Source organism: Trypanosoma brucei, chromosome 10, assembly GCF_000002445.2.
Source record: "Trypanosoma brucei brucei TREU927 chromosome 10, whole genome shotgun sequence".
Lineage (NCBI taxonomy): Eukaryota > Euglenozoa > Kinetoplastea > Trypanosomatida > Trypanosomatidae > Trypanosoma > Trypanosoma brucei.
The window spans coordinates 210,904-223,948 of NC_007283.1; the positions used below are offsets into that span (position 1 = coordinate 210,904).

The following is a 13,045-nucleotide window of genomic DNA, read 5'->3' on the forward strand; positions in this document are numbered from 1 at the left end:
AGTCACACACCTCGGGTACTACTTAAATATATTCGATGTTATTGTTTTTTTTTGTTTCTGTGTCCCGCGGAAATAGAGTTTATTATTCTAAACAGGAGAAGAACCAACGGAGAATACAAATCAAGAAGGTGAAAAAGAAAGGATCTGGGGGGAAAGTTGGGCTGTCATGTGACAGCAAGTGTCAGCCACCACCTTTCCATTAAACCTCGTTGTTTCTGTTTCCCTTGTTTAATTCCACACCTCTGTTTGGTTTCTGTGTCTTCACCTGTTTTCACATTGATTGCACCCCTTACTTTTAGTTTTAGGTTATGTGTTTGGGCCCATTGTGAGCGAACCACCGACTATTTTATCAGGCTTTGCACATACGCAAACACAGCTACTTTATCTACTTATACGCGCCACATAATTAAACGCATATATATATATATATATATATATATATATATCTGTATTCGCACGAGCACTTGTTATTGACGCGATATCGGTGAGTTACCGACCGACGGACAGCAGTAGTGGTAACATAAGCAAATTAAAGATAGAAAGTAGCGTAGAGCAGACCAGTGTGGTAGCGTGCGGCTTTCACCATTTCGGTTGAAAAATTTTTTTGCCGTCAGTTAAGGAGGAAGGGGAGAGTGCGAGACATCGGAATCTTTGGGGTGTGTTTTCGGACACAATAGAAAATCAGCAAATAAATCACGAGTAGGTAATAGGCAACAAAAAATGGAGTCCCCTGTGGAAATGTACCGATCCCACTGCCAAGCTGTTGGGGTGGCAATGAACAGTGCGTTGCTAAGGGGGCTGCCGGAAACCACTGAGAAATTGAGGAACATGAAAGTAATGCATTTTGGGCGAAATTTTCTCGGTGACCGGGGTATCCTCCCGTTACTTCCTGTAATAAAGCAGGCCAAATCTTTGCACACTCTTGATTTGCGTAATAATGGGATAGGGAACGAGGGGGTGAAGGCACTTTGTCGCCAACTCCGTGATCATCCCTCACTGAGGGTTCTGGAATTGGGTGGGAATCCCTTTACGTACCTGGCGGCGCGGCAACTCACATATTTGTGTGAATACAACGACAGAATTACTTTTATTGGCGTTGACGACACCCTCATGACGGAACCACTTCGCCAGAGCATAGTTCACCGCATGCAAGCAACAATGAAGCGTCGGGAGAATCGGAGGCAGAGGAAGCAGGCTTCACCTAATGTAATAGACAATGAGGAAAATACCACTGAAGAAGTCACCGCTACTGGAGACACCGAATATATCGACGACGCTGCAGTAGCTATGGGGGTTTTTGTTTCAGAGGATCCACTGGCAACACCTCTGCAACCGGTTGAAGTGGTAACGGAGGCTTGTGTGCAACTCATTAGTCCACCAGCCAACACCCCATCGGTCAAATCAGAAAAAGTTGCTGAGATGACGGGAGATGAAATGATATCCGGTCCCTCACCATCATCCTCTTCAGTTACTCCCCCATCCACAGGAGCCGCCGCTTCTTCAACCTCCGACTCTCGGGAGACAACACAAGCCAATGAAGACGAAGTGGGAGAACCTGCTGAGGTTTTCTCCGATGAGGAACAAAATAAAGTGGCGGCAGTAGAGGAAACCGACGAGACGAGTGACGTGTCGGTGCATAGTGCAGGGGAGGAGTTAAGCGGAAGTATGGTAGATGATGATGTGCAGAGCGAAAGCAGTGTGACGAGGAGTGACGCAACGGAGCCGCAAGAAGATAGCATTGTGGAAGACGAAGATTAATATTATTCAAGCGAATATCTTTGCATGTGGTACGAAATGAGAAGTAAAGAGAAGAGAAAAAGAGGGGAGAAAGAGAGAGAAACTCAGGAAATGCGGAATGTGGGGTATCTGTCGTGTAAATATTGTTTTTGCGCCCACCGCAAACAAAAGTGTTCTTTTTTTTTTTCATTCGAGGTCCGACAAAGCGTTCAAAGATAGTTGAGGCTATGAACATCAGCAACTATGTGGCTGTACTTGACCGTATGAAGTAAAACCTACACCTTGGGAATACGTCCATTTGTGTTACATATAATTGCTTGGCACCGTCAGTGCAATCGTATGTGATGCGTGGGGTTAATCGTTTCGTTCCAGGCACTCTTTCTTTTCGTCATTTGATGTTGTTTTTTTTTTTGTGTGTGTTTTTTGTGTTGTTCCTTGTTTCATATTTCTTTATTGCATGACTGCATGGGCGTAAGGAAAAGGTGAGGGAGAGGCAACCCTTGTTATTTTAATTTTCTTCCGTCCTCGTTACCCGCCCCTCCAAATAAAACAGTTGAGCGCAAATTCACACAAACTCACATACACATACACGTGCATATGCATATATGTATCATTACACTATTCATCTCTTTTCCCTTCTATTTCTCTCTTAAACTTTTTTTTTTCCTTTTTCGATTGTATTCGGCTTCTCATTTACTCCATTGTGTGCCTTCCTCTCTCTCTCTCTCTGTTTTTTTTTCATTTTTATGTTCTGTGGTGTCCTTCATTTTCCCCCACAGTGAGGAGTGTTTGTTGTTGTTGTTGTTTCCCTTTTTTTGTTCCATCTTATTATTTCCTGTCCCCTTCTGCCACTTCTCATATCATTTTTTTTTGTCCACAACCACATGCCACTATTGTGTGTAATGAACTGAAGAATAAAAGAAATGGGATGAAAACGGGGGGAAAAACCTTTTAAAAAAAGGAGAAGAGGAGAAAAAGAGAAGAAGAAAAGAAAAGATAAGATAAGAGAAGAGAAGAGAGAAGGTAAAAAGAAAGAATGGGAAGGGAAAAGGGAAGGAAATGTGGACAAAAAAAACGGGTTGGGTGTGGAGTGAGTGAAAGCGTCAGATGTACTAAATAAATGGTATTTATTTTAGTGATGCCTTTACTGTTCTATTTATTAGATTTGACGAAGCTTTCGCGATTATTATTATTATTGTTGTTGTTGCTACTGTTCTCAATTTTTTTTTTCTTACTTTCCTCTCTTCTTCTTTTCTTTTCATATCCTATTTGGTGCCGTCACTGCCTTTTCTCTTTTTTTTTTTCTGAGCTGTGAATTTTTTGCTCAACCTCGAAAGAAATAGATTGAAAAGAAGAAATACTGGTTGCAGTTCCTGTATTCCATTGGTTATTTTCATAATCTTGTTTGGGTACGTGTACAAATAAATAAAAAGTAAAGCCACTTAAAAACAAAAATATTGTTTTGTTGAGGTGGTTCACCCAAGTGTCAACACCTTTTAGGAAGAAGTAGCAAAAGAGGAAACAAATTAAAACAGCGAGAAGGGAAATCAAACAAGCCAAAGGAGAAATTAAAAGGCATTTATCAACTTGCGACTGCACATCTACTCGTGTTTATAAGAGTTGTAGTAGCAGGAACAAGAACAAGCAAAGAGGAAACCTATTTATTTAATTTCATTTTTGTTACCTTCTTTCATTAAAAAAGAGTTTCAAGCCATGGCGGACCTTTCCGATAATAAGTTTGCCTACCTCAAAGACAAAAATATACCACAACTCATGGAGTATATTCTACAGAAACTCGTCACGGACCTTCCTGAAAATCCAATGCATTATATTGGGGAACTGATGGAAGAACCCGTTCCACCGAGGATTATTGTCGCCGGCCCACCCGGCAGCGGCAAAGGGACGCAATGCGAAGCCATTGCAGAGAAGTTTGGTGTTGTACATATTTCTACTGGAGATTTAATTCGGGAAGAAGCAACAGCGGATACGGAGGAAGGCAGAGAGTTGGCGCAGTTGATGGAAGAAGGCGATTTAGTCCCTGACGAATTCATCTCTCAGTTGGTTTACCGCCGCCTTCAAAAAGACGACGCGAAGCGGTTTGGTTGGCTGCTTGATGGTTTCCCCCGCTCCAAACAACAGGCGATGGAATTGGATACATGGATGTGCCCTCCACATCTCTTCATTTTGTTGGATGTAGCGGATGAAGAAGTTTTCAAACGCATTGAACACCGTCGTGCCGATCCCGTGACGGGGAATGTGTATCATTTAATATTTAACCCACCCCCAAAGTCTGATAAAGAATTATGGAATCGCCTCGTGCAGCGGACAGATGACCATCGCGACACGGTGGCGAAACGGTTGGAAGTATATCGCGAGGAAATAAGTTGGTTGATGGGACACTACGGTGGTATAACCGAAGTTGTGGATGGGAATCAGGGCATCAGAGCCGTTACAGCGGATGTACTGAAAACAGTGGAGAGCCGGCTGTTGCGTTGAAGACAAGAGGAAACATTTTTTTTTTTTCTTGTTCCACTTCTTGTTTTCTTTTCCTTTCTTTTCTGTTCGTTTTTTTCTTTGTTTTTGAAGACGCCGGTGTTTCATGTTCTGAGTCCGCTGTTTGTCTCGTTCATTGCCATTCCATTCTCCCTCCCTTCGTCCCTTAGCGTTGCGTATCGTGATTGGAAGAACAGCGAAATGTAGTTTTATGCGCTATTCTCAAATGATGGCAATATATTGAGCTGTAAACTCATTCCATTTTTTATTGGTGTTTCTGTTTCCCTCCACCTTTTGCCTCCTAACACAAACTATCACGCAAACACAAATATCCGCCAGTTTATACATGGATGTGTATCTTCTTTCCGCTCTAGGACATGGAAGTGCGAGTTGGGTTTCGTGACTATGAAATATATATATATATGAATTGGGTTTGTGATTGTTTTCATTCTTCTTCTTCTGTTTTTTGAGGAGTGAAAGAGGTGGGGAAGAGAGACCTGTAAAAATAAGGAGTTGCAGCTCGTATTTTTGTGTAATTTACCCTCTTGGGCGCGTATTTCTATCATTATGAATCAATGTATATTTGCGTGAAAACATGTATGAAGAAAGTTATTTGTGCGTGTAGAACTATGTTAGACTCTCCCTTCCATATCCACACTTCACGACGAACGCACACGCACCCACTCATATTTATATCAACACATATATTTCATGCGCGTGCACATATGCACTCGCTTAAAGCAGGTATGTGATGAAAGACAGGGGAAGAGTGAGAAAAAAAAATTATGTCAATGTGCTGCACACCAGACTTTTTTCCCCCTCTTTTTTAACAAAAAAAATTGAAAAATGAAGGGAGAGAGACTGAGCCAATACCAAACCCCCGATGCATATGCAACTTCATATCTCTTTACCTCTTTTCTTGTTTCTTTCCCGTTGATTTCCCTCCATTTTTCACATTTTCAAAATATATATATATATATATATATATATATATTTTTCGAACCTTCGTGTTGATCGGTGCTGTTCTTTTGTGTGCGTCCATGTGTGTCTGAAGTTGTTGATAGTGTGTTGGATCTCTGTAGTGACGAGAGTCCGTTATGTAATTACCGTTATTGTTTTTCGCTTTGTAGGATTTTTCTACCTGACAGTTGCGGTTGGAGGTAGATTAAACACAAATTTATGCAACCAACCCCATTTCAAAACATTTCCTGCATTACTTTGTTCTCTTTTTCTGGTCGTTTTGTTATGCTTTGTTTTAGTGGTTATGGTCCTACGGTTTGTTTGGTTCGCATTTAGTGTCTCCGACGGACTATCTTGGTGTTTATTGCAGGTAACTTTATGTATTTATGTATAATTGGCTTCCAGCATTTTTTTCTTTTCTTCTTCCCCCCCCCTTCATCTTTCTCTCTCTTTTTGGTGCGTTTGACTTATTCTGCGCTTTCAGTTTCCCATGTTGTGAATGTATGACATAATATATATTTCATGCCGGCCTTTCCCTCCATTTTTCTTCTTTGCTTTCCCCTTCTTTGATTTGCTTTGTGACCAAAACAATGTTGCCCCGGTGAGTTTCTGTTTTGTTTCGCTTTAGGCATCTAATATTCACTGAATTTTTCTTCAGTCTCCGCGGCATTTAACTCGATAACACACTGCTTCTAAGCGGTCCACCTGAAGTGTAGGGGAGAGGGGATAATTTTTTCCTTGAAAGAAAAGGACGCAAATACGTTTGTACGCATCTAAGTATATAAATATAAACACTTATTTATACAGCAAAAGGAAGAAGTCACCACGTGCATTATTATCTGTAGAAGTGAATAGTAGAGTTCAACATTTTGGACACATTTTTTTTTTTGTGACACTTTGTCACTTAAACCCATCGACACTTAGTCGTTGATAATAGTGAATTTCGGTGTCTGTTGTGGCTCCGGTTCCCTTCACCGCCATATTTTCTCCACTCAGGTGAATCATTAAAAAAAAAATCGTGTGTGCGTGTGTGTGTGTGTGTGTGTGTGTGTGTGCTCAAACGCGCGTGAAGAATCCACACAGAACACCACAGGAGGGGGAAGGGGCTGAACGCATTTCTCCTTTCTTTACCAGGGAAATAAAACGGCGAGGATAGAAACACGCGGGCATACTTTTTCCTTGAACGGTGGCTTTTGAGTGTTTGAGAACTGGGCACTGCACCCCGTTGAAAGTATTTTAACCTTGGTGTATATATATATATATATATTTTAGTGCCGGTGCTGCGAGCGACTCACATCAAAAGTTGTTTGAAAAATGATTGGCACTCGGCGAAGTACTAAAAGCACCTCCTTTCAGCACCTGTACGGGTCACAAAACCGCACGCTGCGAGGTGCAAATGGTCAAAAGGGATTTTCCCATCAGCGGAATGGCACGGCTCGTGAGGAGCAGCAGTCAACCAAACCTCCAGGGCCACGTAACTCCGTTTTGATCAATCGTGTGGTTGATGTGTTGCCGCTGTTTAGCATCAACGGCACCGTTAGGTATATTGAGGCCGTAGGGGGACGTAGTGCGTGGACTGCAGAGGCGGATGGGTGCATTCGCGTGAGGAGTGTACCAAAGGGAACGGAAGTGCGAACACTGGAAGGAAGGGAAGGATGTTTCTGCACGTGCATATTATATGTAGAGTCAACGAATGCCATGTGGACAACCTTCAGCGATGGCTTCATTCGCGTTTTCGACTTCAATACCCATGCGCTGCTCTCTGAGTTCATTAAACATGACAAAGCTATTGAATGTATATGGGAGGTGGAGGGATATGTATTTACGGGTGGTCGTGACTGGCAAATATATCAATGGAAGCCGGACACTTACGTCTGCGAACGACGACTCTCCGGTCACAATAATACTGTTCGGTGCCTCTGCCAGTACGCTGGGGATACCGGAGCTGTCCTCTTCTCTGGAAGCGATGATGGCACTGTACGGGCGTGGGATCCATACCTTCCCGCGCGGAAAGGTAAGGACGGGGGCCCTATGATGCATATTTTTACTGGACACACACAGGGCGTGCTTTCTCTAGAACTTGTAACAGTCAGCAATCAGTTATGGTCTGGGGGCGAGGACACCACCATACGTGTTTACGACCTTCAAACGCTTGGGTGTGTTAGTGTGCTAAAGCACCACAGAGCACCCGTGAGTTCCATCAAGTTGATAGGAATTCGTGTGTGGAGTGCTGACAAGTATGGAAAGACGCTCTTGTGGGACCCCAAGACGTTAACACCACTGAAAGACCTCACCACTCATATGGCTACCGACCCCGGTTCGATGCTCAGCATTTGTAAGGTGAAGCAACTGGTGTCATGGAAAGTATGGACTGCCTGTTCTGGGGGGAAGATTTATTGTTGGAATGCAGATTCTATTCCTATAGCGTTTGATGGTCCCACAGCCGGCAAGGACGCTGTTGATGTTAGCGATGCGGTGCAGCTGCTTACAGAAAATAAAGGCTTGCGAGGCGAAATAGAAAAGTTGAGGAGGCAGCTGATGGGTGAGGCCGAGGATGGGGGGTCTTCGGCAAACAGAGGGTCTGCGAGTGTGTCACCATCAAGAGCCAAAAGTGTTCCTTCTCATCCGCGGCACCATGAGTCCAAAATGGGACGAGGAACCTCCCCGTCGGCAACTCCACCGGGGAAAAGGCGGTCTCCCCCTGCGTTTTCTGCTGAATACGCCAACGATACTCCTATTCACGAGAGAGCAAACACGGCCTCCAGGGAGGGTGATGATGCACGAGGTTGCACGACATGTCATGAGAGATTTTTCTATGGTGATGCATGGGAATTTATCTTCAGGCAAGACACGGAAGAGCTGTGCGCAGTGATCCGTCATGAAGTTGCTACTGTCCTCGGCATTCCGGCCGATCAGGTGCAAATCACCCAAATGGAACTTGGCAGTGCTGGCCAGGGGTGTGTTGTGAAGCTGAATATACAGCACAGTGCGAGTTTGCCTCCTTCAGAAATTGATACTATGCTAAGCAATTATCCATTTATTGATGTCTATGAGTTGTATGGTCGTTACCTCGCGAAGAAGTACGGGGACCCTAACGAAGTGCATGTTTCAGAGAGTGGAAGTGGGACGTTGGGTGGGCAGGTGCACCGGTCCCTGTGCGTTGACGACAGCAGAGGGGAGGAGGAGATGGCAAATGGTTACGACGACCCTACGCCACTCCAAAATATGATCAACACGTTATTGAAGGAGAACGAAGAACTGCGGGGCCAGTTAATGCCAAAGGCGGAGACACCACCAGACGAAAACAATGCTGAGGTTCGGACAGCGTTAACTAACTACGAAGAAGAGAGGATGAAGCCCCGGATTGCACAACTTGAGAAGGCTCTTGCCGAGAGAGATGAAACGCTTCACAGAAAGGATGAACGGATAAGGCAATTGGAGAGGGAACTTGAGGCAACCAAGTCCGATACCGGTATGAAGGAAGTCATGAAAGACCTGCGCAAAAGAGAGAAGAAACTGTTGACTGAAGTTGAAGCACTCACATCTCAGGTGGAGGCAATGGAAGAAGATAAGAGGAGAGCGGAAGACGATGCCAGCTTCTACCGAAGGGAAAATGAGTTGTTACGCAATCGTATCTCTGCAATGAATGAACAAATGGCAAAGGCATCAGGTTCTGAAGCAGAGGAAATGCAAAAGGTATTGACGAGTTATGAGGAAGAAAATGTAAAACCGAGGATAGCGCGACTTGAGGAGGTCATCGCAGAGAAGGATGAAAACCTTCAGTCACGGGACGAGAAGATAAAGAAGCTCGAAGATGAACTTGAGGCGGCAAAACAGGAAGCGAAATTTGCATCGGGGGAAAGTGTGAAGAGTAACGGCAAAGCAGGGAGTGAAACGGAAACATCGCTCTTAACGGAGGTGCAGGTGCTTAGAGACCAGGTGGAGGCAATGGAAGAAGATAAGAGGAGAGTGGAAGACGATGCCAGCTTCTACCGAAGGGAAAATGAGTTGTTACGCAATCGTATCTCTGCAATGAATGAACAAATGGCAAAGGCATCAGGTTCTGAAGCAGAGGAAATGCAAAAGGTATTGACGAGTTATGAGGAAGAAAATGTAAAACCGAGGATAGCGCGACTTGAGGAAGCGGTTTCTCAGAGGGACGAGGTTCTTCGTTCACAAGATGAACGGATAAAGGAGCTGACGAGAGAAATTGAAGAAAATCGGAGAGAAGACAAGAAGGGTTCCTACCACGTTACAGACGAGGCTGTTGTAGCGTCCAAGGAGGAAGTTCAGGCACTGAAGAATCAAATGAAAGCAATGAAAAAGGAAAAAGAAAAACTGGAAAATGAGTCTAAGCTCTATAGGAAGGAGAATGAGTCGCTGAAGGAACGGCTTTCTGAGACGAATGATCAGCTGAAGAAGTCATCACCTCTTCACGAAGAGGAGAAACAAAAGGTGCTGTCAAGATACGAGGAAGAAAATATGAAAGCGAGAGTCGCGCGACTTGAGGAAGCCGTTACTCAGAGGGATGAGGCTCTTCGTGCAAAGAGCGAGCGGATACGCCAACTGGAGAAGGAACTGAGGGCAGCGCACCGAGAAGTGAAGGCTGCTCTCGAGGAGAGCAAGAAAAGCAGCAGTCGGCTTCACAGCGACTCCACGCAGACATCGGCAGAGGAACTGAGGTCTCTCATGACAAAAGCAAGGGAAAGAGAAAAAGAAAAATTAAAGAATGAGTCTAAGCTCTATAGGAAGGAGAATGAGTCGCTGAAGGAACGGCTTTCTGAGACGGATGATCAGCTGAAGAAGTCGTCGTCTCTCGACGAAGAGGAGAAACAAAAGGTGCTGTCAAGATACGAGGAAGAAGACGTGAAGCCGAGAGTGGCACGACTTGAGGAAGCCGTTACTCAGAGGGATGAGGCTCTTCGTGCAAAGGATGAGCGGATACGCCAACTGGAGAAGGAACTGAGGGCAGCGCACCGAGAAGCGAAGTCTGCTCTCGAGGATGGCAGGAGAAACAGCAGTCGGCTTCACAGCGACTCCACGCAGACATCGGCAGAGGAACTGAGGTCATTGAAAACAAAGATGGATGAAATGGAGAATGACAAACGAAGGCTGAATGAAGAAATCGTCCTGTTAAGAAAGGAAAACGAGACACTAAAGCGAAATTTGGGTGACGTAATGAGGAGGTTAAAGAATCCATCAAGTTTCATTGCAAGCGAGAAACAGAAATTGCTGTCGAGCTACGAGGAAGAACACGTGAAACCGAGAATTACACGACTTGAGCATGCGGTTACTCTGAGGGACGAGAGACTTCAAGCAAAGGAGGATCGGATACGTCAACTGGAGAGGGAACTCGATGCCCTGCGGTATGGTGGTAAAAATGATGTGGATAACAATGCAGTGGAAGATGGTAAGACCTTCCGCCAGCTGGAAGAGGCACTCTTAGTTGAAATTCAAGGAGTAAAGGATCAAATGAGGGCAATGGCAAAGAGCAATCAAAAAATGCAAGAAGAAGCTGTTTGTCTAATGAGGGAGAATCAGATGCTGAGAGATCGTCTTGCGGAGGCGTGTGAACAGCTCGGAAAGACACCATCTATCGAGGCGAGGGAGACTAGTCGAGAACTAGTGAAGTGTGAGGATGTAAGTCCTAACCCTAGAATAGCACAGCTTGAGCAAGCCGTAACTGAGAGGGATGAAATACTCCACACAAAGGATGAACGGATAAGGCAACTGGAGAGGGAACTCGAGATGTTTCAGCACGAAAACAGGGCGATATGTGGCAACAGAGATTGTCGGGACGCAGGAAGGAAGTTGGCGGCTGAAAACCAAGAACTGAGGAATCTGGTGAAGTATATTGAGAATGACAAGCAGAAGCTGGAGCACGAGGCCAGTTTTTTCAAGCATGAAAACGATGCTCTGATCGGCCGTATCGCGGAGCTGGAAAGTACTCCAAGAGCGCCGTCCTTGTCACCAACTAAGACTCATACCCTTTCGGGTGATAGGGAGGCTCTTATGTCGCGGCTGGGCACTGCAATCGAGCAGGTTCACAATGTTCAGAAAGAAAGAGAGGCTGCAGAACGCAAGATTGCTGTATTGCAGGAGGATTGTAGGGACCTCCGTATGAGGCTTCAGCACGCTTCTGATACTCCTGTACGTAATGAAGCGTTGTTTCCGTCTTCCACTAACTGTGACGGCACATACCAAACAGGTCTTCACAGTGGAGAGGATGCTCATTTAATTGAAAGTGCGAGGGGAGCGCCTCACAGTAGTAGTGACGCCATTGTTGAGTTATTGCCCGACAGATTAACCGCATTGGAGGATACGATGGCGTCTTTAAATACAGGACTTCATGACGCTATACGTCGTTTGAGCTCCGTAAGCGACAACAGCGCGCTGCTACGCACACAAATTGCGGATATGCTCTCGCAGCGTTCGTCTCACAATCTGATTACTGATCCTCATGAGAGGTCGTAGAGTTATGTAACTGTATCATTTTATGTACAAAAGGAAGAAAATAAACAAATAAATGAAAAGGTGGGCGATTGTAAACGACTTAAATGCTGTCTGCCCGTTTGTCGGACAACTAACTCCGCAACGCAGCACCTGAAGTACTGTATGTGCTTAAGCTTATGAACTCCTCATATGAGGTGATATGTGGTGAGTTTAACCCTTGGTACAATGTAGACAATTATTATTTATGGACATTGTCGATGTAATATTGTGGGGGCGCTCCCTTTTTGTATGGAGGTTGCTTTGTATCTATTGCTTTACTGGCGCCACCCGAGTTTGTTGTTGTTGTTGTTTTCACTCTTCTTGCTATCACTACACCCACACGTGTACGTCAAGTTCTTGGGATGTTCAATCACTCATTTTTTTTTAAAAGCAATGAGACATCATATGTGAAGAAATATTATTCCTTTACTTTTAGGTATCTCCTTGTGTACGATGCCTCGCTGGCTCACATACCTTTTTGTTTACGCCCGCCTTTATCTTCCGTTTTGTGTTTAAATAGTGCTCTTTTTGCTTCATGTTAGTTTGATTGATCCTGTTGGATAAGTTAACGGCGGCGTTTTACTTTTCATGGGGAAAGTAGACGTGCCACCGACCGGTTTTTCTTTTTTTTTTTCACACAGTACTCACGTCGAAACATTTTTTTTTTTGAGTGTGAATGCTGTGTGAAAAGTTTCCACTTCCCTCCTTTTTTTTTTGTGTGTGTGTGTGCGTTTGTGTGTAGTTCTGGGTATATCAGGGGATGGAGTAGGTTTTCCATTTGTGGTCACGAAGAGAGGGGAGAGAGAGAGAGAGAGGAAACAAAAAAAAATGGAACTGTTCAATAGGCTGCGCAAGTGGGCAAATATCTGTAGTAGTGGAAGTCGTCGCAGGCTGACGTGGGGCAACGAGTGTTTTTTTTTTTTTTTGAAGAGAAGAAATAGAGGAACAGAAGCCCCGTGTTTAAGTGGTTGTACGACGTTTTGTGCGTGCCAAAAAAAAAAATTGTGAACAAAAAAAAGGGAGTAACCCCTTTCGTTTGCCTCCTTTGTTTTTTTTTTCGTGGCCTCGAGAGGATTTTGCTTCTTTCCTCTCTTTGCATCTGATTGAAATGACTGTAGTCGGAGTGATTGTACCGCTAACGCACAGACAATAACCCTGTTTTTATTTGGAGGGAAGCAAACGTTTTCACTATCACCTTCTTTTGTACTTCTAACTGCGTATGTATGTATGTACATGTGTCTGTTTGTTTTAATGTATACTAACTACTCCCCTTCCTCCTCCTCCTCCTCCTTCTCTGTTGCGTAACCAAGTGGACGGTAAACATTGCAGAAGGTATGTGCCCAAGTGGCTTGTAATCGCTGTA

At 44.4% G+C, this 13,045-nt stretch overlaps 3 protein-coding genes across 3 annotated transcripts, besides 10 other annotated features; all 3 read left to right on the plus strand.

Annotated features, from left to right (window-relative positions):
* The first annotated feature begins 414 nt into the window (after positions 1–414).
* Positions 415–446: a microsatellite.
* A 274-nt stretch (positions 447–720) lies between these two features.
* Tb10.70.7350 (hypothetical protein, conserved) lies at positions 721–1,758 on the plus strand (the record flags this gene model as incomplete). The annotated part of the gene is made up of 1 exon (XM_817247.1): positions 721–1,758. The coding sequence occupies one exon, from the start codon at positions 721–723 to the stop codon at positions 1,756–1,758; it is 1,038 nt and encodes a 345-aa protein (XP_822340.1).
* A 33-nt stretch (positions 1,759–1,791) lies between these two features.
* Positions 1,792–1,839: a sequence feature (GA-rich).
* Positions 1,840–2,113: 274 nt separating this feature from the next.
* Positions 2,114–2,178: a sequence feature (T-rich).
* A 520-nt stretch (positions 2,179–2,698) lies between these two features.
* Positions 2,699–2,756: a sequence feature (GA-rich).
* Positions 2,757–2,957: 201 nt separating this feature from the next.
* Positions 2,958–3,043: a sequence feature (T-rich).
* Positions 3,044–3,450: 407 nt separating this feature from the next.
* Tb10.70.7330 (adenylate kinase, putative) lies at positions 3,451–4,233 on the plus strand (the record flags this gene model as incomplete). The annotated part of the gene is made up of 1 exon (XM_817248.1): positions 3,451–4,233. The coding sequence occupies one exon, from the start codon at positions 3,451–3,453 to the stop codon at positions 4,231–4,233; it is 783 nt and encodes a 260-aa protein (XP_822341.1).
* A 43-nt stretch (positions 4,234–4,276) lies between these two features.
* Positions 4,277–4,313: a microsatellite.
* Positions 4,314–5,194: 881 nt separating this feature from the next.
* Positions 5,195–5,224: a microsatellite.
* Positions 5,225–6,208: 984 nt separating this feature from the next.
* Positions 6,209–6,245: a microsatellite.
* Positions 6,246–6,438: 193 nt separating this feature from the next.
* Positions 6,439–6,461: a sequence feature (AT_rich).
* A 43-nt stretch (positions 6,462–6,504) lies between these two features.
* On the plus strand, positions 6,505–11,664 carry Tb10.70.7320 (hypothetical protein, conserved; the record flags this gene model as incomplete). The annotated part of the gene is made up of 1 exon (XM_817249.1): positions 6,505–11,664. The coding sequence occupies one exon, from the start codon at positions 6,505–6,507 to the stop codon at positions 11,662–11,664; it is 5,160 nt and encodes a 1,719-aa protein (XP_822342.1).
* A 1,283-nt stretch (positions 11,665–12,947) lies between these two features.
* Positions 12,948–12,977: a microsatellite.
* The last annotated feature ends 68 nt before the right edge of the window (positions 12,978–13,045 follow it).